The 17222-nt window shown below is 48.8% G+C and overlaps 1 protein-coding gene across 9 annotated transcripts in view; it reads right to left on the bottom strand.

The window, feature by feature from the left end:
- Positions 1 to 633: 633 nt before the first annotated feature.
- Positions 634 to 17222, bottom strand: part of EP400 (E1A binding protein p400) — a 131751-nt gene continuing 115162 nt past the window's right edge. For 8 of the 9 annotated variants that reach the window (XM_030821700.1, XM_030821707.1, XM_030821704.1 and 5 more), the window contains 6 exons: positions 16270 to 16488; positions 14201 to 14396; positions 13684 to 13808; positions 11247 to 11393; positions 4484 to 4561; positions 634 to 3676 (listed from right to left, as the gene is read on the bottom strand). In XM_030821700.1, coding sequence (XP_030677560.1) covers positions 3404 to 3676; positions 4484 to 4561; positions 11247 to 11393; positions 13684 to 13808; positions 14201 to 14396; positions 16270 to 16488 — 1038 coding nt within the window. In that variant the 3' untranslated portion in view covers positions 634 to 3403. The remainder of the gene's footprint in view (positions 3677 to 4483; positions 4562 to 11246; positions 11394 to 13683; positions 13809 to 14200; positions 14397 to 16269; positions 16489 to 17222) is intronic. The other variant, XM_030821702.1, reaches the window with a different exon arrangement.

Below are 17222 nucleotides of genomic sequence, written 5' to 3'. Positions count from 1 at the left end.
CCTGCAGACACCAAGTGTGTCTTCCACCTGGAAGACCTAAGGTGGAAGCCCAAAGCTGCAGAGCCAAGTGCCCGTGCACCCCCGTTTTTGTGGTGTGAGAAAAGATACAGAAACTTCTTTACTTTGCGTAATGTGTGCGTTTTCAATTAAATGTATGCGTTGACTTTTGTAATCAGATTTAAAACAAACGAAGAAAAGTGCAAAAGCAGAAGAAAAAGAGAAGCAACAACTCCCAGGCCATCCGCTCACAGGCGTTTTTGGTGGTGAGCACCTGTGAGCAAGTGTCCCTGCCCTTACTCGGGCACACGGACTGGGTGTGGAAGGACACTGGTGCCAGCGTGGCCCCCAGGACAGTGACAACGGGTGCTGTGCGGGTGGCAGGCCACACGGGGCAGGGTGGCGCCGGCTCTTTCCTCTGCGTGCGGCTTTGGGAAGCAGCTGCCTGGTGGACTTGGGGGATGTGATTTCTGTTCTTCCAGGTCCTTCTATGGCCGCGGAAGAGTGAGTGAGGGGAACACCTCTGGCTCCAACACTACTTGTTGGTTTTGTTTTTTCTTCACACAAATGAAAAACTCGGTTAGCATCTCATTTTAACTTAAATACCAGTTTTCTATGAAAGACAAAATGAAAAAATATATAAAAAGGTCACTTTATTTTGCCTTTTGTTTGGTAGGCTATCAATGCCCTTTAAAATCCTACTATTCAAGTACAAATGCTGATGTTTACAAAGTATTTACAATTTTAGTCTTGTTCCTTTCTATCTTAAAACACAACAGCTAACTGGTTACAACAGTTAACAAAATAATAATAATAAAGGTCACAAAAAGAGAAACCCCTGTCTTATCAGGCACCAAATCTGAACAAGGACTTGGATCCAACCTTCTGCTTCCCGCCAGATGCTTTAAAAACAGTCTGGCTTTCATTAGAATAAACGTCTCTGTTTAAAGAATAACAGGGCAACTGCTTCCCAGGGTCGCCAGTTAGAGTCTGACAGTGTTTGGGCTGCTGCCTTTACAGTCTGTGTTCTCAAAGTTTCCAACTCTTACTTGCCATATGGGAATGACCCAGATTCACAAGGGGAAGGCCTAGGCAACAGCTTCCTGAACGCGTACTTAATTCTTAGGTTAGAAACTTTAACCTTTAAAATGGAAGGCCAAGAAGATAATACACTGAAAGGAGAATTTTTACTTACACGACTAAGTGAATTTAACTCAGGTCAATGGTAGCATCTAGAAATTACTAAATTGAGTGCTACGAGTAAAAATATGTCTGTATTTTGTATTAGGGAACGGCCAAAGGAAACACACTTGAGAGACAGGAGACCCTCACTGACATGAGAGCGGGGCGGGAACTCCACATTGCAAATATTCAGAATCCCGTTAAGCTCTCCAAAAAGGCATTTGAGAGATGTTGCTAAATTCTCTTGTAGTGTTTTAGATTAATAGAGCGCTTTTACTTAGACAGTTATGTCTAGGATATTCTAAAATAAGTCCACCCAACATTTTATCTTCAACTATAAGGAGACTACCAAGATTTGGGAAAGACAAAAAAAATGAACAGGGCACGCAAATTAAAACAAATGACAAAGGCAGAATTCCTAGGTACTTCAGTTCTGCACATTTGCGGATGAGGAGGAGTAAAAATTTCCACTGGGAGCCAGATCCGAGGCGCACACAGCGGCCCTCCCTCCGGCAAGCTGCGCTCTCACGGCACATGCCGAGCCAGGGAGAACGGGTTTGGTTAGAACAAACAGATTCCAGTCCTCTGCTTTGATATGTTCAACTAACTAAAAGATTAATTTCTTCTGTTTTTTCCAAGCTTGGTTTTTACTTTTCTCCAAATTTCTTATCAAGAGCTCAAGTGAGCTCCCCAGTTGATTTCACTGAATCCTGCTGTATCGCTGTCCACAGAAACCTGTGGGACAGAATACCTTCCTCAGTGTCACTTGAAGTGAGAGAATGGGGAGGAAGCAGATGAAATACAATTTAAAAACAGAAAATCTTTATTGTGCTGTAACTGATTTTTAGTATACAATAAAACCTAATATAACCTAATTTCCTGGGCCAAATAATGTAAAATAGGCCAAAATCAAGCCACAGCACAAAGGATATTATTGGATATGGACCTTTTTGCCTTGGTGAAAACTTCAAAGTAAGGAGACATTGTCAGCCAATCAATTCCACTAAAATTGCATTTATTTTCTTGTCATAGTAAAAAAAGGAAAACAGTAGCAAATACTGGGCTTCGTTTTCCCCCTCAACGGCACGCCTTCCACAATAGCACAGGTGGTTCTCTGCTTCACTGGCAGAACCACACAAGCTTATCCGAGAGAAAATCTGCTGTCACAAGTCCACAGGGAAGAGCTGACTGGGCCCACTGCTATAGCCAGTACTTCCAGAATCACCAGCCCACCTTCGTCAAAGGGCTGGCTGTGGCAGCAAGGGGTGTCTGTCACATTCGTCCTGGCTCACTGAGCCCAGGCCTCATCGTACCCTCAGGTGTGACATCTGTACTACCATTGCCTCTGCGTGGTCCTCTGGGCCTCACGCCAGCCATGGCAGAGTGTCCCAAAGGTTCTCAGGAGCTGTTTAACACAGTGTCAAACACACCAGCTTCCCCCGAAAGCTGGAGATGCGTCTTGAGTGCACTGAGTCGGGCATCAGTCCCAGAAGTTTCCATTAAATGAAAGCCAATCCCATTGCGGGGTAGGGCCTGGGGGAGGCCACTGTTGGCTGCTCTTTGGAATAACAATGCAATGACTGATCATTTCCCTTGAACACAGGCCAAGAACGTGCCCTTGTGTGTTCAGGTGGGTGTCAGAACATTTCTCTTAAAAGTTAAGTCACAAAAGGAAAGAACCATATTGGCTTTCTTTGGAATGGAAAACCAATCTCGGATGATTTACTTTAGACAGGTCTTCTCCTCTACGAAGACCACGAGGCATTTTTCAGTAAGGTATAAAGAACTAAACTCTGGCAGACACTGTGGAAGTCCACGTCTTATCTTTAGAAAGTCCACTGTATGCTCCTCACACACGACAGACGGCTTCTGTGGCGCACGAAGCACTACATGCTCACAAAGAAATTCTAAATGGCTTTCAGAACACAGTACTATGGCTCTAGGGGACGGGTGCGGGTGGGGACTGAAAGGTGAAATGATTTAGAGGAAGCGTGTTGTCACTTTTTCCATGAGCCGCGTAGTACAGAGAAGGGGGAGCTCCATGAGGGCCATTTGTCTTGCAATGCGGGATGCATTTTAATAAAATGATTACACTACTTTGTTTCAATTATGTCTTTCCCAGTGCTGAGTATCTTGCATGACATGGTCCCAAGGTTCACTAATAAAGCGTTCTCTGTGAGGAAGGTAGTTTTGCTTTAGATGAGAGGCAGCCCTGCTGCCTTGACTACTGGCACGGAGGCTTAGTAGGTGTCTTTAGCCTGACAGCAGGGACCCTCATCTGTAACTTGGGCTGCTGGCTTGGGCTGTCAGAGCTGGCGGGCACCTGGGCTGGGTTGGGAGTGCCTGGAGTCTGGAGCGGGGCCGATGCCGTGGTCACCACTTGCTGTTGAATGAGTTTCTGCTGAACCACCTGGGCAGTTGCGGTCACTGCAGGGATCATCTGCACCTGCTGCCCGGCCGCTGTCGCCTGTGTGAGTGCCACAGTCTGTGGAGAAGCCTGAGCCGAGAGAGTCAGAAAACACACATTGCCCAGGAAATTCACTCCAGGGACAGGAAAATGGACGTTCTTTGGGATGGGGAGGACTCGAGAAACTTCACTGACTATGCTTTTATGACATGGAAGAATGACCAGTCACACAACAATATGACCTCTGGTTTCCAACTAAACACAAGTGGAAAATTAAAAGATGGTTGCTTTTAGACTAACACCAGATGCCTCTTGGGAAAAGGGTGAGAGTTGGGTCAGGGACTGATTTTGTTGTTGTAGTAAAGCTTTCAATAGAGTTTGGTTTCTTGAAATCTATATGCCAGTGTGACTTTGAACAAAATTTAAAAAGTTTAAAGCACCGCTTTACATTTAAAGCACTGTGCTAAAGAGTCATATTGTGGAGCATCAGTGACAACAGTGAAAGCGCCGGAAGGGCTTCTGTGGGAGGCAGGGCCACTGTGCCCACAGCGCCTCTGCTCAAGGGCAGGCCCCGAGCGGAGCCTGCTTGCCTGAGGCCTGTGCCTCCCTAAAACCACAGGGCAGCGTCTGCGACTTGCAGGACACACCCACAATGATAGTGAACGAAGGGTCCTGGGAGTGAGCCCAAGGTGAGGCTCCCTCAGTATGGCTGACACAACCCCAAAACGCTTGTTCACTCTTCTTCTCATTATTAAGTGTATCTAGATTTTCCCCTGAAGTTAATGTTTTTGTGTGTATCACAAAAATCAAAAGTGATTCCCTAATCATGACCTCAGGTGAAAACAACCCATTCTCTGACCTGGAAAATGTGAGGTTTCCACTTTGTCTGAGTCCTACCTGCTGGGAAGCAGAGGCAACTTGCTGGATGCTGGCCACGGGTGTTTGCTGTTGAACAACTTGAGGAAGTTTTGCAACCTTTGACAAAACAAAAAAAGCCAAACATAGAATTCAAAGGAGTATGTGCACAAAAAGAGATCTTTCCTCCCTTTCTGTCCTTCTCAGTTAATGCAAAAAACACAATGACCAGGTGACACAAAAGAGCAATTCTCGTAGTGTGCCCACCTGGAGCAGTGAGAGAGCAAGTCGCTCCACTGCATGGTGAGTCAACTGACTGCCTCCCCAATTTGCCATCACTCATCATTTAAGCTTATTTTTGGTCTCATATTTCAGACACATTTTTTCTTTTCACAAAAACTACTGCAAGTTTATATGAAAGAATTGGACTGAGGATGGTAAGTATTTGAGCGTCCTGTGAGTCCCAAGGGCTCTGCATGTGACAGGCCTGGACGATGTTCCAGTAATGAGCTGTACAGTGCAGCTCAGGCAGCCAGCTGAAGTGGGGAACCCGGAGATGCACCAAGGTTTTGAGGCTGGTAATTTTATCATTTTTCTACATTTTTCTTAGTCATGATTGAGATCTGACTATTTATAAAGCAACGCTTTCCACCCAGTGCCCACTTTCTGTGCACTTGCTGCTGCATGCATCTCCCGCTGTCTTGATGTAGTAAGAGGCTCTGGGCCACCTGTGTGTCCTATCAGCACCATTAGGGCGTGCACCCAGAAAACAAGAGAGGTGCTGGGGGCCCTGATTTCAAGGGCCCTCCCTGCACAAGGCCCTCATGGACTCTGGTCTCTTGGTGGATCCTGTTACTTATAGAACACGGATGAAAATAATATTTCACAAGATAATTCTGGGAAAAATGTGAAATTATATGATTTACTCATACACGAACAAAGGTCCAAATAAATGTTAGTTCTTACTAAAATTAAAATCAATCAGAAGGCATTTACTAGTTTACTGTCACTTAAACAATTATAAATAAAATTCACTAAGATAAGAAGTGCCCTGAGCGCCGCCCCCTGTGGAACTGCTGGGAAACAAAGATGTGACCGGTGCTCCAGGGCCCATCTCAAGACCACAACGGTCCAGGACTTACTTGGCACAGCATTGAAAATCCTGAGACGTCTTAAATAAAGCACTAGGAAGAAATCTTAAATGTACCAAGAAACCTGCAAAGAGGAACTGCCAGTCTCCAAACCTAAGCACAGGCGGGCACCACGAGTCACGGAGCAGAAAAGCTGCACAACCTCTGCCTGGGATCACCGGCCACACGGAGACGCACCCCATGATCTCCAGGGTCGCACAGGACACAGCTGACCAGACACCAGGTATAGGCCAGCTCTCGGTGGGGAGCTCGCAAAAGAGCCCCGTGCTACTGCCAGCTGCCATCCTGGAGGGAGACACTGTCCCCACAAAGGTACCCAAAAGCTGCAAAGAAAGCATCCCCTTCCTCCAGTGGCATCTGTAAGAAAAGCACCTGCCCTAAGCCTCAGTGCCGGGGAGGAGAGAGGAGGAGACACAGATTCAGAGGCCAGGTGGGTGACACCTGAGCGCGGAGCGAAAGGCTGAGGCACACACCGAGCAGCGTTCCTGTGGCACCTGAAGGTGCCCGCAGAAGCAAAACTCCACCTTTGCCCCAGGCCACGAGGAGTCCCCGCAGATGCGGCACATTTCAGACAGGGAAATCACCAGATCCAGAAAAACACCTTGCTCACTCTGTGAGACCTGGAAACAAGAGACTATAAACAGGCATATTTGGGAACTTCTGAAAATAAAATAATAAATCATCAAGATAAAAACTCAACAGACAAGCTTGAGAGCAGATTTGACTTAACCAAGGGAAAAATGAGTGACTGAGGAGACAGAGCGAAAGACATGACTCAGAATATAGTACAACAAGACAAAGACACAGAAAATATAAAAGCTGCTGAGAGACCTGGAGGGCAGAAGAAGCAGGACAGGGGCAACATATAAACAAACAGTGGCTGCTCATTTCCTAAAGACATGAGAGAGACTGCCCGAGATTCAAGAAGCTGGAGCATCAGAATGAAACTGCAAAACAACGAAGACAAAGACAACGTCTCAATAACAGGCAGACGGTGGGGAAGACAGAGGTGACCCTGGAAGAGCGAAAGGCTGGACAGACACCGGCTCCTCTTCAACAACAAAAGCAGCCACAGTGAGGAAATGATACCGTGAATGCACTCAGAAAACAATGCCGACCGGGCGCGGAGGCTCATGCCTGTAATCCCAGCACTCTGGGAGGCCGAGGCAGGTGGATCACCCGAGATCAGGAGTTCGAGACCAGTCTGGCCAACATGGTGAAACCCCACCTCTACTAAAAATACAAAAATTAGCTGGGCATGGTGGTGCGCGCCTGTAGTCCCAGCTACTCGGGAGGCTGAGGCGGAAGAATCTCTTGAACGTGGGAGACAGAGGTTGCAGTGAGCCAAGATCGTGCCACTGCACTCCAGCATGGGAGAGTGAGCCTCCGTCTCAAAAAAAAAAAAAAAAATGTCAATCGGGAATTCTGTACTAAGCAAAACTGTCTCTCAGGAACAAGAGTGACACACAGGCATTTTCAAGCACTAAAGGAAATTCCAAAGGATGGGTCAGGTGGAAGGAAAGTAATTCCACATAAAAAGTCAAAGATGAAAAAGGACAGAATTATGGCTGGGCATGGTGGCTCACGCCTGTAATCCCAACACTTTGGGAGGCTGAGGCAGGTGGATCACGAGGTCAGGAGTTCGAGACTAGCCTGGCCAACATGGTGAAACTCGTCTCTACTAAAAATACAAAAATTAGCCAGGCCTGGTGGCATGCGCCTGTAATCTCAGCTACTCAGGAGGCTGAGGCAGGATAATCGCTTGAACACAGGAGGCGGAAGTTGCAGCGAGCCAAGATCGCGCCACTACACTCCAGCCTAGGCGATGGAGCAAGACTGTGTCAAAAAAAAAAAAGAAAAAGAAAAAAGGAAAAAGGACAGAATTAAAACGCACGGTAACAGCAGCATTTGAGATGAATAAACTGAGCTACTGTGTGATAAGATCATTGCTGGAGAAAAGGGTAGAGGCAATTGTTAACTTCATACTCTGATACAGAACTGTGCACATGGAGATTTTAGGGTAACCACTTAAAGAACAGAAAGAAAATATATAATTTTTCACCGGCAGAGGGGAAAAAATTGACAAAAAAAGAGAAGGTGGCCCAAAAGAAGGCAAGGAAGGGAGGAAAGAAAAAATAGAACAAGCAAGACAAAGAGTCCAAACAAGAGAGGCCAGAAATTCAAATATACCCACCCTTATATACAGACAAGTGGACACGTGCTTCAGGTCAGAGTCAGAGACGGAAAGCCTGACCTCACAACAATGCCGGACCTGCCTGCGAGCTGCTCACAGGAGGTGATGAGGGGCACACAGAGAATGGCTGAAAACAAGGAGGGAAAAATACAGACCAGAAACTTCCAACAGGAGGGTGGTGCTTTACTCATACTAGGAGAATAGGCTTCAAGACCAGAGATACTACTGAAGATAGTAAGAGTCATTTCAAAATAACAAAATTTAAAACTTTAAACTTAAATGTGGCTAATGAAAAGCCTTCTAAGATACAAAGCAAAACCAGAGAGAAAGGTAAGGAGAAACATAAAGACATACTCAGAATGCTCAGAATGGGACATCTAAACACGCCTTCTCAATAACTAGTAACACGAGTGATTGGCAGGACACAGAAGACCGAAATGACACAAACAGTAAACTTGACCCAGTTACAACAAAATCATCTCACAACTGAACCCATCCTGAAGACTGCTTTGGAAGGACACAGACCATTTTTTAAAACTGACCGTATTTTGGACTAGATAGCAAGTTTCAACAAATTTCAAAGACTGAAATCATTCAGACCTCATTCTCTTGACAATACAATGAAGATTTATTTTCAAGTCAATAATAAAAAGTAACTGGAAAACCTCACCTGGAAATTAAGAAACACTTCTAAAAAGAACCCAGGCAATAAAGAAGGAATCAAAATGGAAATCCAAAAACATTTAGGACTGAAGGAAAACCAAATAATAAAATTTGTGAAATAAGCTCAGGTGGTATTCCATCTTAATAAGTTAGAAAATGAATAGCAAAATAAAAGAAAGGAAAGGAAGTAAAAACCCTGGCAAAAGCCCGGCATCGTGGCGCACACCTGTGGTCCCAGGCCCTCCGGAGGCTGAGGAGGGAGAACTGCTTGAGTTCAGGAGTTTGAGGCCACCCTGGGCAACACATGCAGGAGCCCGTCTCAGAAACAGACCTGACAAGGCAGGCAGAGCACATGACCGAGGCTGCGCTGCCCCGATGCCGTGAGGTGGCACACACGAGAGCAGCAACTGAACTCATCCACGCACAATGACAACTACCACAGGACCCAGTGAGTCACCCCAGAACACAACCATGATTGAACATCACAAGATTCAATGACTATAACCCATTACAACAGTCCATCTGTCCACTGTACTAACAGCCCTCGGGCACACCTGTACTCATGGGGCTTGCTTTATTGGAGGAGACAAAATCACCTGAACAAAGTAACTATAGTATTTGTTGAAAGTGATAATACAGAAACAGAGAGCAGAAAAGGTGAACAGGAAGAGAGACTGTGAGGAAAGCTGGTAGGGGCACACCTGCAGAGGAGCAAGTGCAGAGGGGTGCACAGGCCAGGAGCTGTGGGCAGCAAGGCTCTGCAGGAGACATCCACACCCCCACACCCCCGACCCACCCACACAACCACAAAGTATTCCTGGGGGACGGATGGCAAAAAGGAAGCAGGAGAGATAGCAACAACCAGGGAAGGGTGCAGAGGAGGAGCTGACAGTAGAAACAGGAAGTGGCTGCTCCACGTCTCTTCTGGAAGTCAAGCACACACAACTGCCTACCAACAGGCTGGACCTGTATGGATGACTGTAGGGGTTTCTCAAGTAGGCTAAAGGTCTGCAGAGACAGCTGCCCTTCCTGAGCTGACGCCTCTGGTAGGAGCAGGTCAGGCATACACACCTGAGCCCTAAGGGATCAGACATCTCCTGGATTTGTCAAAGGCAGGTAGGATGAAGAATCTGGAACTCAGGACAGTAAGTGGCTGCAGACATGAATCTGTGTATCATTCGCACCGAGACAGGACTTAAGGCTTTGAGGCTAAAGGAGATGTGTAAGGGACGGAGGGAGTTCATAAACAAGACAAAAGGCACCATAACAAAGAGGAACAGAAACTTCAAGCAAAGTAAAAAAGAACAGAATTTTCTTACTCTGACAAAAACACAGCAAACGCCCTACTTCACAGTGAAATACGGACTCTGACATTCACCACTGTGCTGCAGGTCCCAGCCAGCACAGTAAGGCAGGAGAAAGCAAGGCTTTAAGACGGGAGAAGTAGATCGTCACGATCTACAGGTGATACAACTGTACACAAAGGAAATGCAACAAAACAAAACCAAATCCTAAGATAAATTATGCAAATAGCCAGAACTAGCAAGGCGGCCAGAATAAAAAACCAATGTACAAAAATGCACAACAGCCAGAGACAGAAAATGGAAATTAAAAGCATACCATTTACAAATGCATCAAAAAATACCGATTACTTAAGAATAAAACTAACATAATCTATAACACTTTCACAAAATATTAGAAAACTTCATTAAAAGGCATTAAAAAAGTAAGAAAAGATGCATCATACTGGTGAATCTGAAGGAAAGAATGTAAAGATGTCAACTCTCCCCTAAACAGCTACAGAATCAATGCAATTCTAGTAAAAACTTTCAGCAGTTTTGATTGTAGTGTATGAACTAAGCTAACTAAAATTAACACAGAAGTGGAAAGAGCCAAGAATAGGCACGCTACGCCCAAGGAAGGGTGTGGTAGGGGTACTCGCCCTCCAGACACCAAGTGTCACTGCCACTCGTAGCGAGAGCACAGTGGGACCAGCATGGCCTCTGAGACAAGCCCTGAACATCCCCACAGGATCTCGGGTGGAGGCGGCACTGTGGATCGATGGATGACAGAATGGGCTTTTAAATAAATGGGGCTGAAAACAGGGTATTCATAGGGCACATCAAATTGAATTCCTGTTTCTATCTCAGACCCAAAAACCAATTCCCAGAGGATGTAAGACTAGCTGAGAAGGTAAAACTCCCCTGCTCTAACTGAATTCCTGTTTCTATCTCATACCCAAAAACCAACTCCAGGAGGCTGGAAGACCAGCTAAGAAGGTACAACTCCCCCACTCTTAGAGAAGGATGCAGCGAGGTAACTCCATAAGCTCTGGGAGGAAGCAGGACATAAAAGCTCTAGGCAGAGAGGAAGACGGGAGGGCACACTGCACACATGAAATCAGGAACTCAGTTCTCCCAAAGACACCAGGTAGAACTTGATGACCAAGAAATATAAAAAAAATCAAAAAACAAAATAAAATATATTTTTTAAAAAGACACCAGGAAGGGAGAAGAGGAGGCTGGAACTGGGAGAGGGCAGCTGTACCCCACAGAGCTGGAGATCGACACATAGAACATGAAGGCAAAGCTGGTGACAGCCGGAACAGGCACCGGCAGAGAGGAGCCTTCCCAGGAGCCAAAGGGGGTGAAACCTGAAGGCCAGGACACACTTCCCTCCAGTACACCAGCCAGTGCACCCGCCAAGGGCTGGGAGCTCGCAAAGCCCGCGAGACACACAAGCCAAAGGCCAGGCACCCACTCCTGACACTTGGGCCCTCGCCATGTTCCCCACTCACCTGGATCTGGGTCTGCACTTGCTGGGCCCCAGCCAGTTTCTGGGCCTGGGAGATGGGTGTGGTAAGAAACTGGGTCTTAAGGGCCGGCTGTGCGGCGTAGGCAACCTTCTGCTGTGCGCCAGGGGCGGTGATCTGCTGTGCGGTGATCTGGGGAGAGACTGCGAAATTAGGGCCGCAGAGACCACGCCGTGCTCAAGACTCCTGCCCGCTCTGGGCCCTACGGCAGAACCCAGCCCCTTTCCAGCCTACCTCCCAGACCAACCCTGTGCATACCCACATGTCCTGCCCTCTGTCCCATCCCTGCCACTGCCTCCAGGCCCATCTCTGCCCATGCAGCATGGCCACCAGCTTCTCCTCCAGGAGGCCTGGCCGTTGCCTGCAGCCCACCCCACCCGGGACGCTGCTCCCCGCATAGTCGGGCTGGTGGGGCACCCTGACACCCTTGTCACACCTGCACGGAGCTGCTACTTAGGTGACTGAAAATGATCACAATCTCTCAAATCCAATTTAAAAACTTGGCAGACATAGAGAAAATATTTAGTACACGGGGTAACAAACTGGTATGCACAATTTTTGCATATCATATCGTGTACATCTGAAGTTTACGTATCTGCTTTATCAGCCATGCTTATGGGTAAATAGGGGTTTTTAACATCTAAGGATGTTTCTGTCCAATCATAGGAACACACAGCCCAGCGCTTCAGCTGCAGCCCCCCACTGCTCCCTCAAGCACAGCTCAAACCTGAGCGACCACACCCACCTGTGCATCAGCATGGCCACGTCTGCCCATGGACCACCATGACGCACCCAGGGGCTGCTGACCAGGCCCAGGAGGTAAGTCCCAGTACTGTCTCCTTCTTCCAGAGGTAAATAAATGCAGATGACCATCCCGACCCAAAGGACACGCACTTCCCTGCAGTGGTCATGCCAACTGGGGATGCAGGCTGGTCTTTGGAACCCGGCCACGGCGGAGCTGGTGGCATTACCCAGACACCCTGTGCCTCCCGGCCTTGTGTCCCCTCAGTGCTCACTCCCTCTCCCTCTGGGTTCCAAAGGACAGCTCTGCTTCTAGCTCCCCACAGAGCATGCCATTGCTGGCAACCAGCAGGGCTTCACCCACAGGGTCCCTGAGCACTGGTCTTCTGCAGGAGGTAGCAGCGGCTCACAGCACAGCCAGTGTCCAGGTGGTGTGGCACAAAGAACCCTGGGCCTGCTGGAGTCAGCCAGCCGCCTTTTACTGGCCCTGTGATCTGGGCAAGTCCTTTTCTCTGAGCCTCAGTTTCCTCAAAACAACATCCTCCGTCTTGAGGATAAGCACCAGGTGCCTGCAGGGGTCCAGCGCAGCGCTCAGGGAACAGGGCAGCTCCCCACATAGCCACGTGGCTTCCCATCAGAGCCCGCCTTCTAGCTCTAGCCAGAGAGCAGTGCCAACAGAACGTGGGGTCTGAGGACCCACACCAGCCATCTGAAGCCTGGGACTTGGGCTGGGTGCCACCTATGAGCCACCATGAGCAGAAGTCCCTGGAGGCAGAGCTGTCTCACCACCGTGTCCCCCTCATGTCCTTCAACACAGCACTGGCTGCTGAGAGGCACAGGTATCGTCTCAGGCAGCTGGCTGCGCCTGTAGACGCCCTTGGAGCCCAGTGCCCTGCTGTGCCCCCATCCACGTCGGGCCCTGGCATGTGTATCTCCCCTTTTCCACCAATATGCACAGAGGCCACATTCTCTGTCTGGGGTCCAGACTGTGCGGTGTCCCTGTCCTCCACTAGGAGTCCAGGCGTGTTCTGTGGTGTGAGCTGCGTCTGCTTCCCTAAGCCCACTGGCCCGCATCATGCAGTTGCACTCCCTGTGTCTGTCCCAATGCCATGCAGGTTTTTTTTTTGAGACGAAGTCTCGCTCTGTTGCCCAGGCTGGAGTGCAGTGGCGCAATCTCGGCTCACTGCAAGCTCCACCTCCCGGGTTCACGCCATTCTCCTGCCTCAGCCTCTCCAAGTAGCTGGGACTACAGGCGCCCGCCACCACGCCCGGCTAATTTTTTTTGTATTTTTAGTAGAGACGGGGTTTCACCGTGGTCTCGATCTCCTGACCTCATGATCCGCCCGCCTCGGCCTCCCAAAGTGCTGGGATTACAAGCGTGAGCCACTGCGCCCGGCCAACCTGCAGGCTTCTTACCTGGAACCCAGCCATCCTCACAGACTATACCCCCTCCACCCCCCTGCCAAGACCTCAGCCTCACTTGTCACATCACACACAGCATTCACCTTTCAAAGGAAGGAGAAACCAACAGGGGTGACTACCCTAGCACCTCCAGCCCTTGAAGCCACCCTCTGAAAAGCCTGGGCCGCCACATGGGGCTTTGTCTGCTCAGGACCCTTTCCTCCAGCAGCAGCTTTGGCTTGGCATAGACCCAGAAGTGAGAAGCCCCTGGCCCTGGTACCTTCTGCTGGACGGCTGCCGGGCCCTGGGCAGCCTGGGGCTGGATGGCCTTCTGCTGCTGGACGGCCTGCTGCTTCAGCTTCAGCAGCTGCTGCACGTGCACGGGCTGGGCCACCACGGTCTGTCCTGCAGGCAGCAAAAGCCCCTTAGTCAGCACATTGGAAAAAGAGCTTGAGGCTCACACCAAGCTCTGTTCCAACTGACTCACCTCTACAGAAAATAATACACTACGAAACTCTATGGAGACAAGTAAGCCATCCCTTAACTACATTAAAATGTTTCTGGATTCACAAATTACACTTAAATTAAGACGGAAATTTCAGAATGTTAACAGTTCAATTGAGGACCCAGCCTTGTGCCTGGAAAGCACCAAGGCACGTTTGTGCTAGAACACATGATGGCACACTCAAGTGGGTGGGTGTGAGGAAAGAACGTGGGTTGCTGGTGACCACTGCCACCAGAGAGGCCTGTGAAACCGGGCTCAAGCCCAGGAGGGGAGGGTGTGCTGGGGCCGGCACCTGCTGCCTTCTGTGGCTGACCGATCGCCACGCTGATCCCCGCGACGTTCATGGGCAGGGTGGTGACTCCCGGTGAGGAGACCACGGCTGCCGGGACGGACACCACCGGAGGCTTCGCCAAGGCCACCTGGGCTGGCTGGGGTGCCTGGGTCTGCATCTGCCCTTGCGCCTGCAGCTGAGAAGTGGGAACCCGGGTCTAAACAGTAGAAATAATGGGAGAGTCCAGAGAAATTCAGGACATGGTATGTCTTTCCAAATACTTCTCCACAAGAGGTCATGCCATGAGAAAATTTGCAAAGATCAACAAAGTTTAAAGTAGCCCAACAGGAAAGGAAAAATGAGAGATCTGCGCGCTGCAGGAAAATGTCGAGTCACAGGTCAGCCCACGCTTCTGAAGCTCCCACAAGACCTGCAGGCTCATCACACGTGCTGCTGCGTCCAGATGTCAGTGATCTCGCGGGACATCACCTTCACTTCCCTCCATCTCCTGAACCAGTAACCGCATCCTGTCCCGTTTCCCACAGAAGCCTTCACTTCCTGTTCCTTCAGTGACCACTCAACATCAGCCCGTCCCTCTCTTCAAAATGACTGCCTCAGCCTCCCGTCCCACATTTTCTCTTAAGTTACCATTTAAAAAATGGTAAATGGAAGTACTTCTATTTTTGTATGTATAGAGACTAAGATTACATAAGCAAATACAAAGTAAAAATTACCCACACTCCTCAAACTACTCACATCGAATATTAAAACTGGTATTTAGCCTTCAGCCACTGTTCACATCTGCGTGGCTCACCGTGAAAGTGTGCAAAAATGACATGAATTATAAATATTTTGAAATCTGTTTCTCTTCTCTTTACAAAAAACCACTTTCAAAGTTGCTTAATATTCCATTGTTTGGGTGACACATAATTTACTTAATGAAATTCTTAGTAATGGACATTTAATTTCCTCTAACATTCATGAAGCAAACAAGCTTGTATATTCATCACTTTGTAAATGTTCGGTTATTTCTCCAGGACATAAGAGGAGTGTTTAGTTAAATAAGCATGCACATTTTTATAGCTTAATTACCAAAATCCTCTCCAAAAAGAGGCCACTGATTCCTGTCCAACAAGACCCCTGTACCCTGGCTACCACTAGGTGTTACCACCCTTCTCAGTGAATTTGCATTTTTGTGAACATGAATGAAACCAAGCACCTTTTTGTAGTTTTTTATCCACTTCTACTCACTCTGTTGTGGAGGGCTAGCCCCTCCCAGGGAAGACCCAAAGTGGGGGTCCAGCACCCACACAGCTGAGCCTGAGCACCTGGGTCCCCAAATCCTAGCTTGAGTTGCAGTTGACTGGTTGTGGAATTTGGGTGGGAACTTAGCCTACGTGCCTCAGTTTCTTAACCTGTAAAATGGAATTAATAGTAAGACCCTTATCCCTGCCTGGGGCAGTCCATGAGCGCTGGGCCAGGTGAAAGACACAAGAGAACGAAGGGCAAAGTCTAGCTCAGGGTGAGCCTCCAACAGGGCAGCTGTCACCAGCACCCCAGCTGAGCTCTAGTCACAGTGCAGTGACGCTGCCTGCCCCGGGACGCTGGCACCTGCTGAGAGCCGGTCTTCCCGGACAGCACTTGGGCCTGATGTCAGTCCCTTCTGAAATCTCCAAATGCTCTCCCTGCCTACAGTGGTCACCTGAGGGCAGCTTCAGAGACGGCCACCTGCCCATGCCTACAGCTTACATGCACAGCACCGTCTGCTCCAGCCACACAGGCCTTGGTTCCTGCACGCTCCCTCAGCAGCACAGGGACGCCACGCAGGCTGCGCCTCACTCTCCACCCCCCTCAGTTCAGGCCCTGAAAAGCTTGGTGATGCCTGGATGGGCTCTGGGAGCTGCTGCTGTGTTAATGTTCCACAAGTGGTGAGTCCCGTCCTCTGTCCAAGGGGTACTAAGTTCTCAGGGAAAAGATCCCATCTCACACTCACTCCTGTAACACATGACACGCACCTGAGCAAGCGCAACAGCTGTGTTAAAACATAAAAAGATGCTGCTTTTGGAAAACAAACAGAAACTGACACTTACGAGCCGGGCCACCTGGAGGTTGGCCACGGTGGTGCCCGTCAGCAGGGCACCAGGCCTTGGGGCCGTGACCGTCGTGAGCTGGGGGCTCTGCTGCTGTGGGGGCTGCGAGGCCTGCACTTGCACTTGGGCTGTTGGCTGCGGGGGCGCAGACTGGGCCTGTGGCGGTGGGGGCTGTGGGGGCATCTGCAGCTTCTGCTTCTGCATTTTGATGAGGTGTTCCTAAAATACAAGCAAAGTACCTTCTCTTCAACATTAACTGTGCTCCATTCTTTAAGTAGACATCTTGATCCTAAGCCACCCCTCTACTGCCCATTAAATACCAAAGCAGACACCTGCTACCATGCAGCATACAGACCGCCTTCCATGGGGTGCCCAGTACCTTCCAGCTGTTCATTTATTAAAAATGAGCATTTCGTCGGTGAAAACTACAAACAGACATTCTGACTGTTCAGTTCATAGCAAAATTTCTATTATCCCTCACAAACAAGTCGATTTAAATCTGTAGCGCCAAACTTTTTTTTAAGTTCAAAAAACATTTTAAGAAAAAAATTTTTAAGAAAACCTATACTGAGTTGATCATGACTATCAAGTCTCTTTTGAAATCCTGAAAGTGAACTGGTTTTGAAATGGATTTGGGAGAGGACAGAGTGAGGAACGGAGGAGACAGGACAGAGTGAGGAACGGAGGAGACAGGCAAACAGCTGGCACACAGAGCTCCTGGAAGCCAAGGCTGGGTGGTAGCCTTGATGTTGAAGGCACTGGTGTCTCAGTGGATGAACTGGGGCAGGTGACAAGGCACCTGTGTGGCTGTGGGCCAGGGGGTCAAAGCCCAGCTCTGGCTCCCTGACAGTTGCCTCTGCTGGGCCCGGAATTCTTGAGCACAGCGTTCTAATTTAGCACTGTCCAGTGGCACTTCCTGCAGGATACAAGGGGGCTAGGCGGGGACTGCCCAG

Source organism: Nomascus leucogenys, chromosome 10 (assembly GCF_006542625.1).
Source record: "Nomascus leucogenys isolate Asia chromosome 10, Asia_NLE_v1, whole genome shotgun sequence".
NCBI classification, from domain to species: domain Eukaryota; kingdom Metazoa; phylum Chordata; class Mammalia; order Primates; family Hylobatidae; genus Nomascus; species Nomascus leucogenys.
Note: the sequence above shows the minus strand (reverse complement) of the source record. Positions and strands in the feature narration are given on the sequence as shown.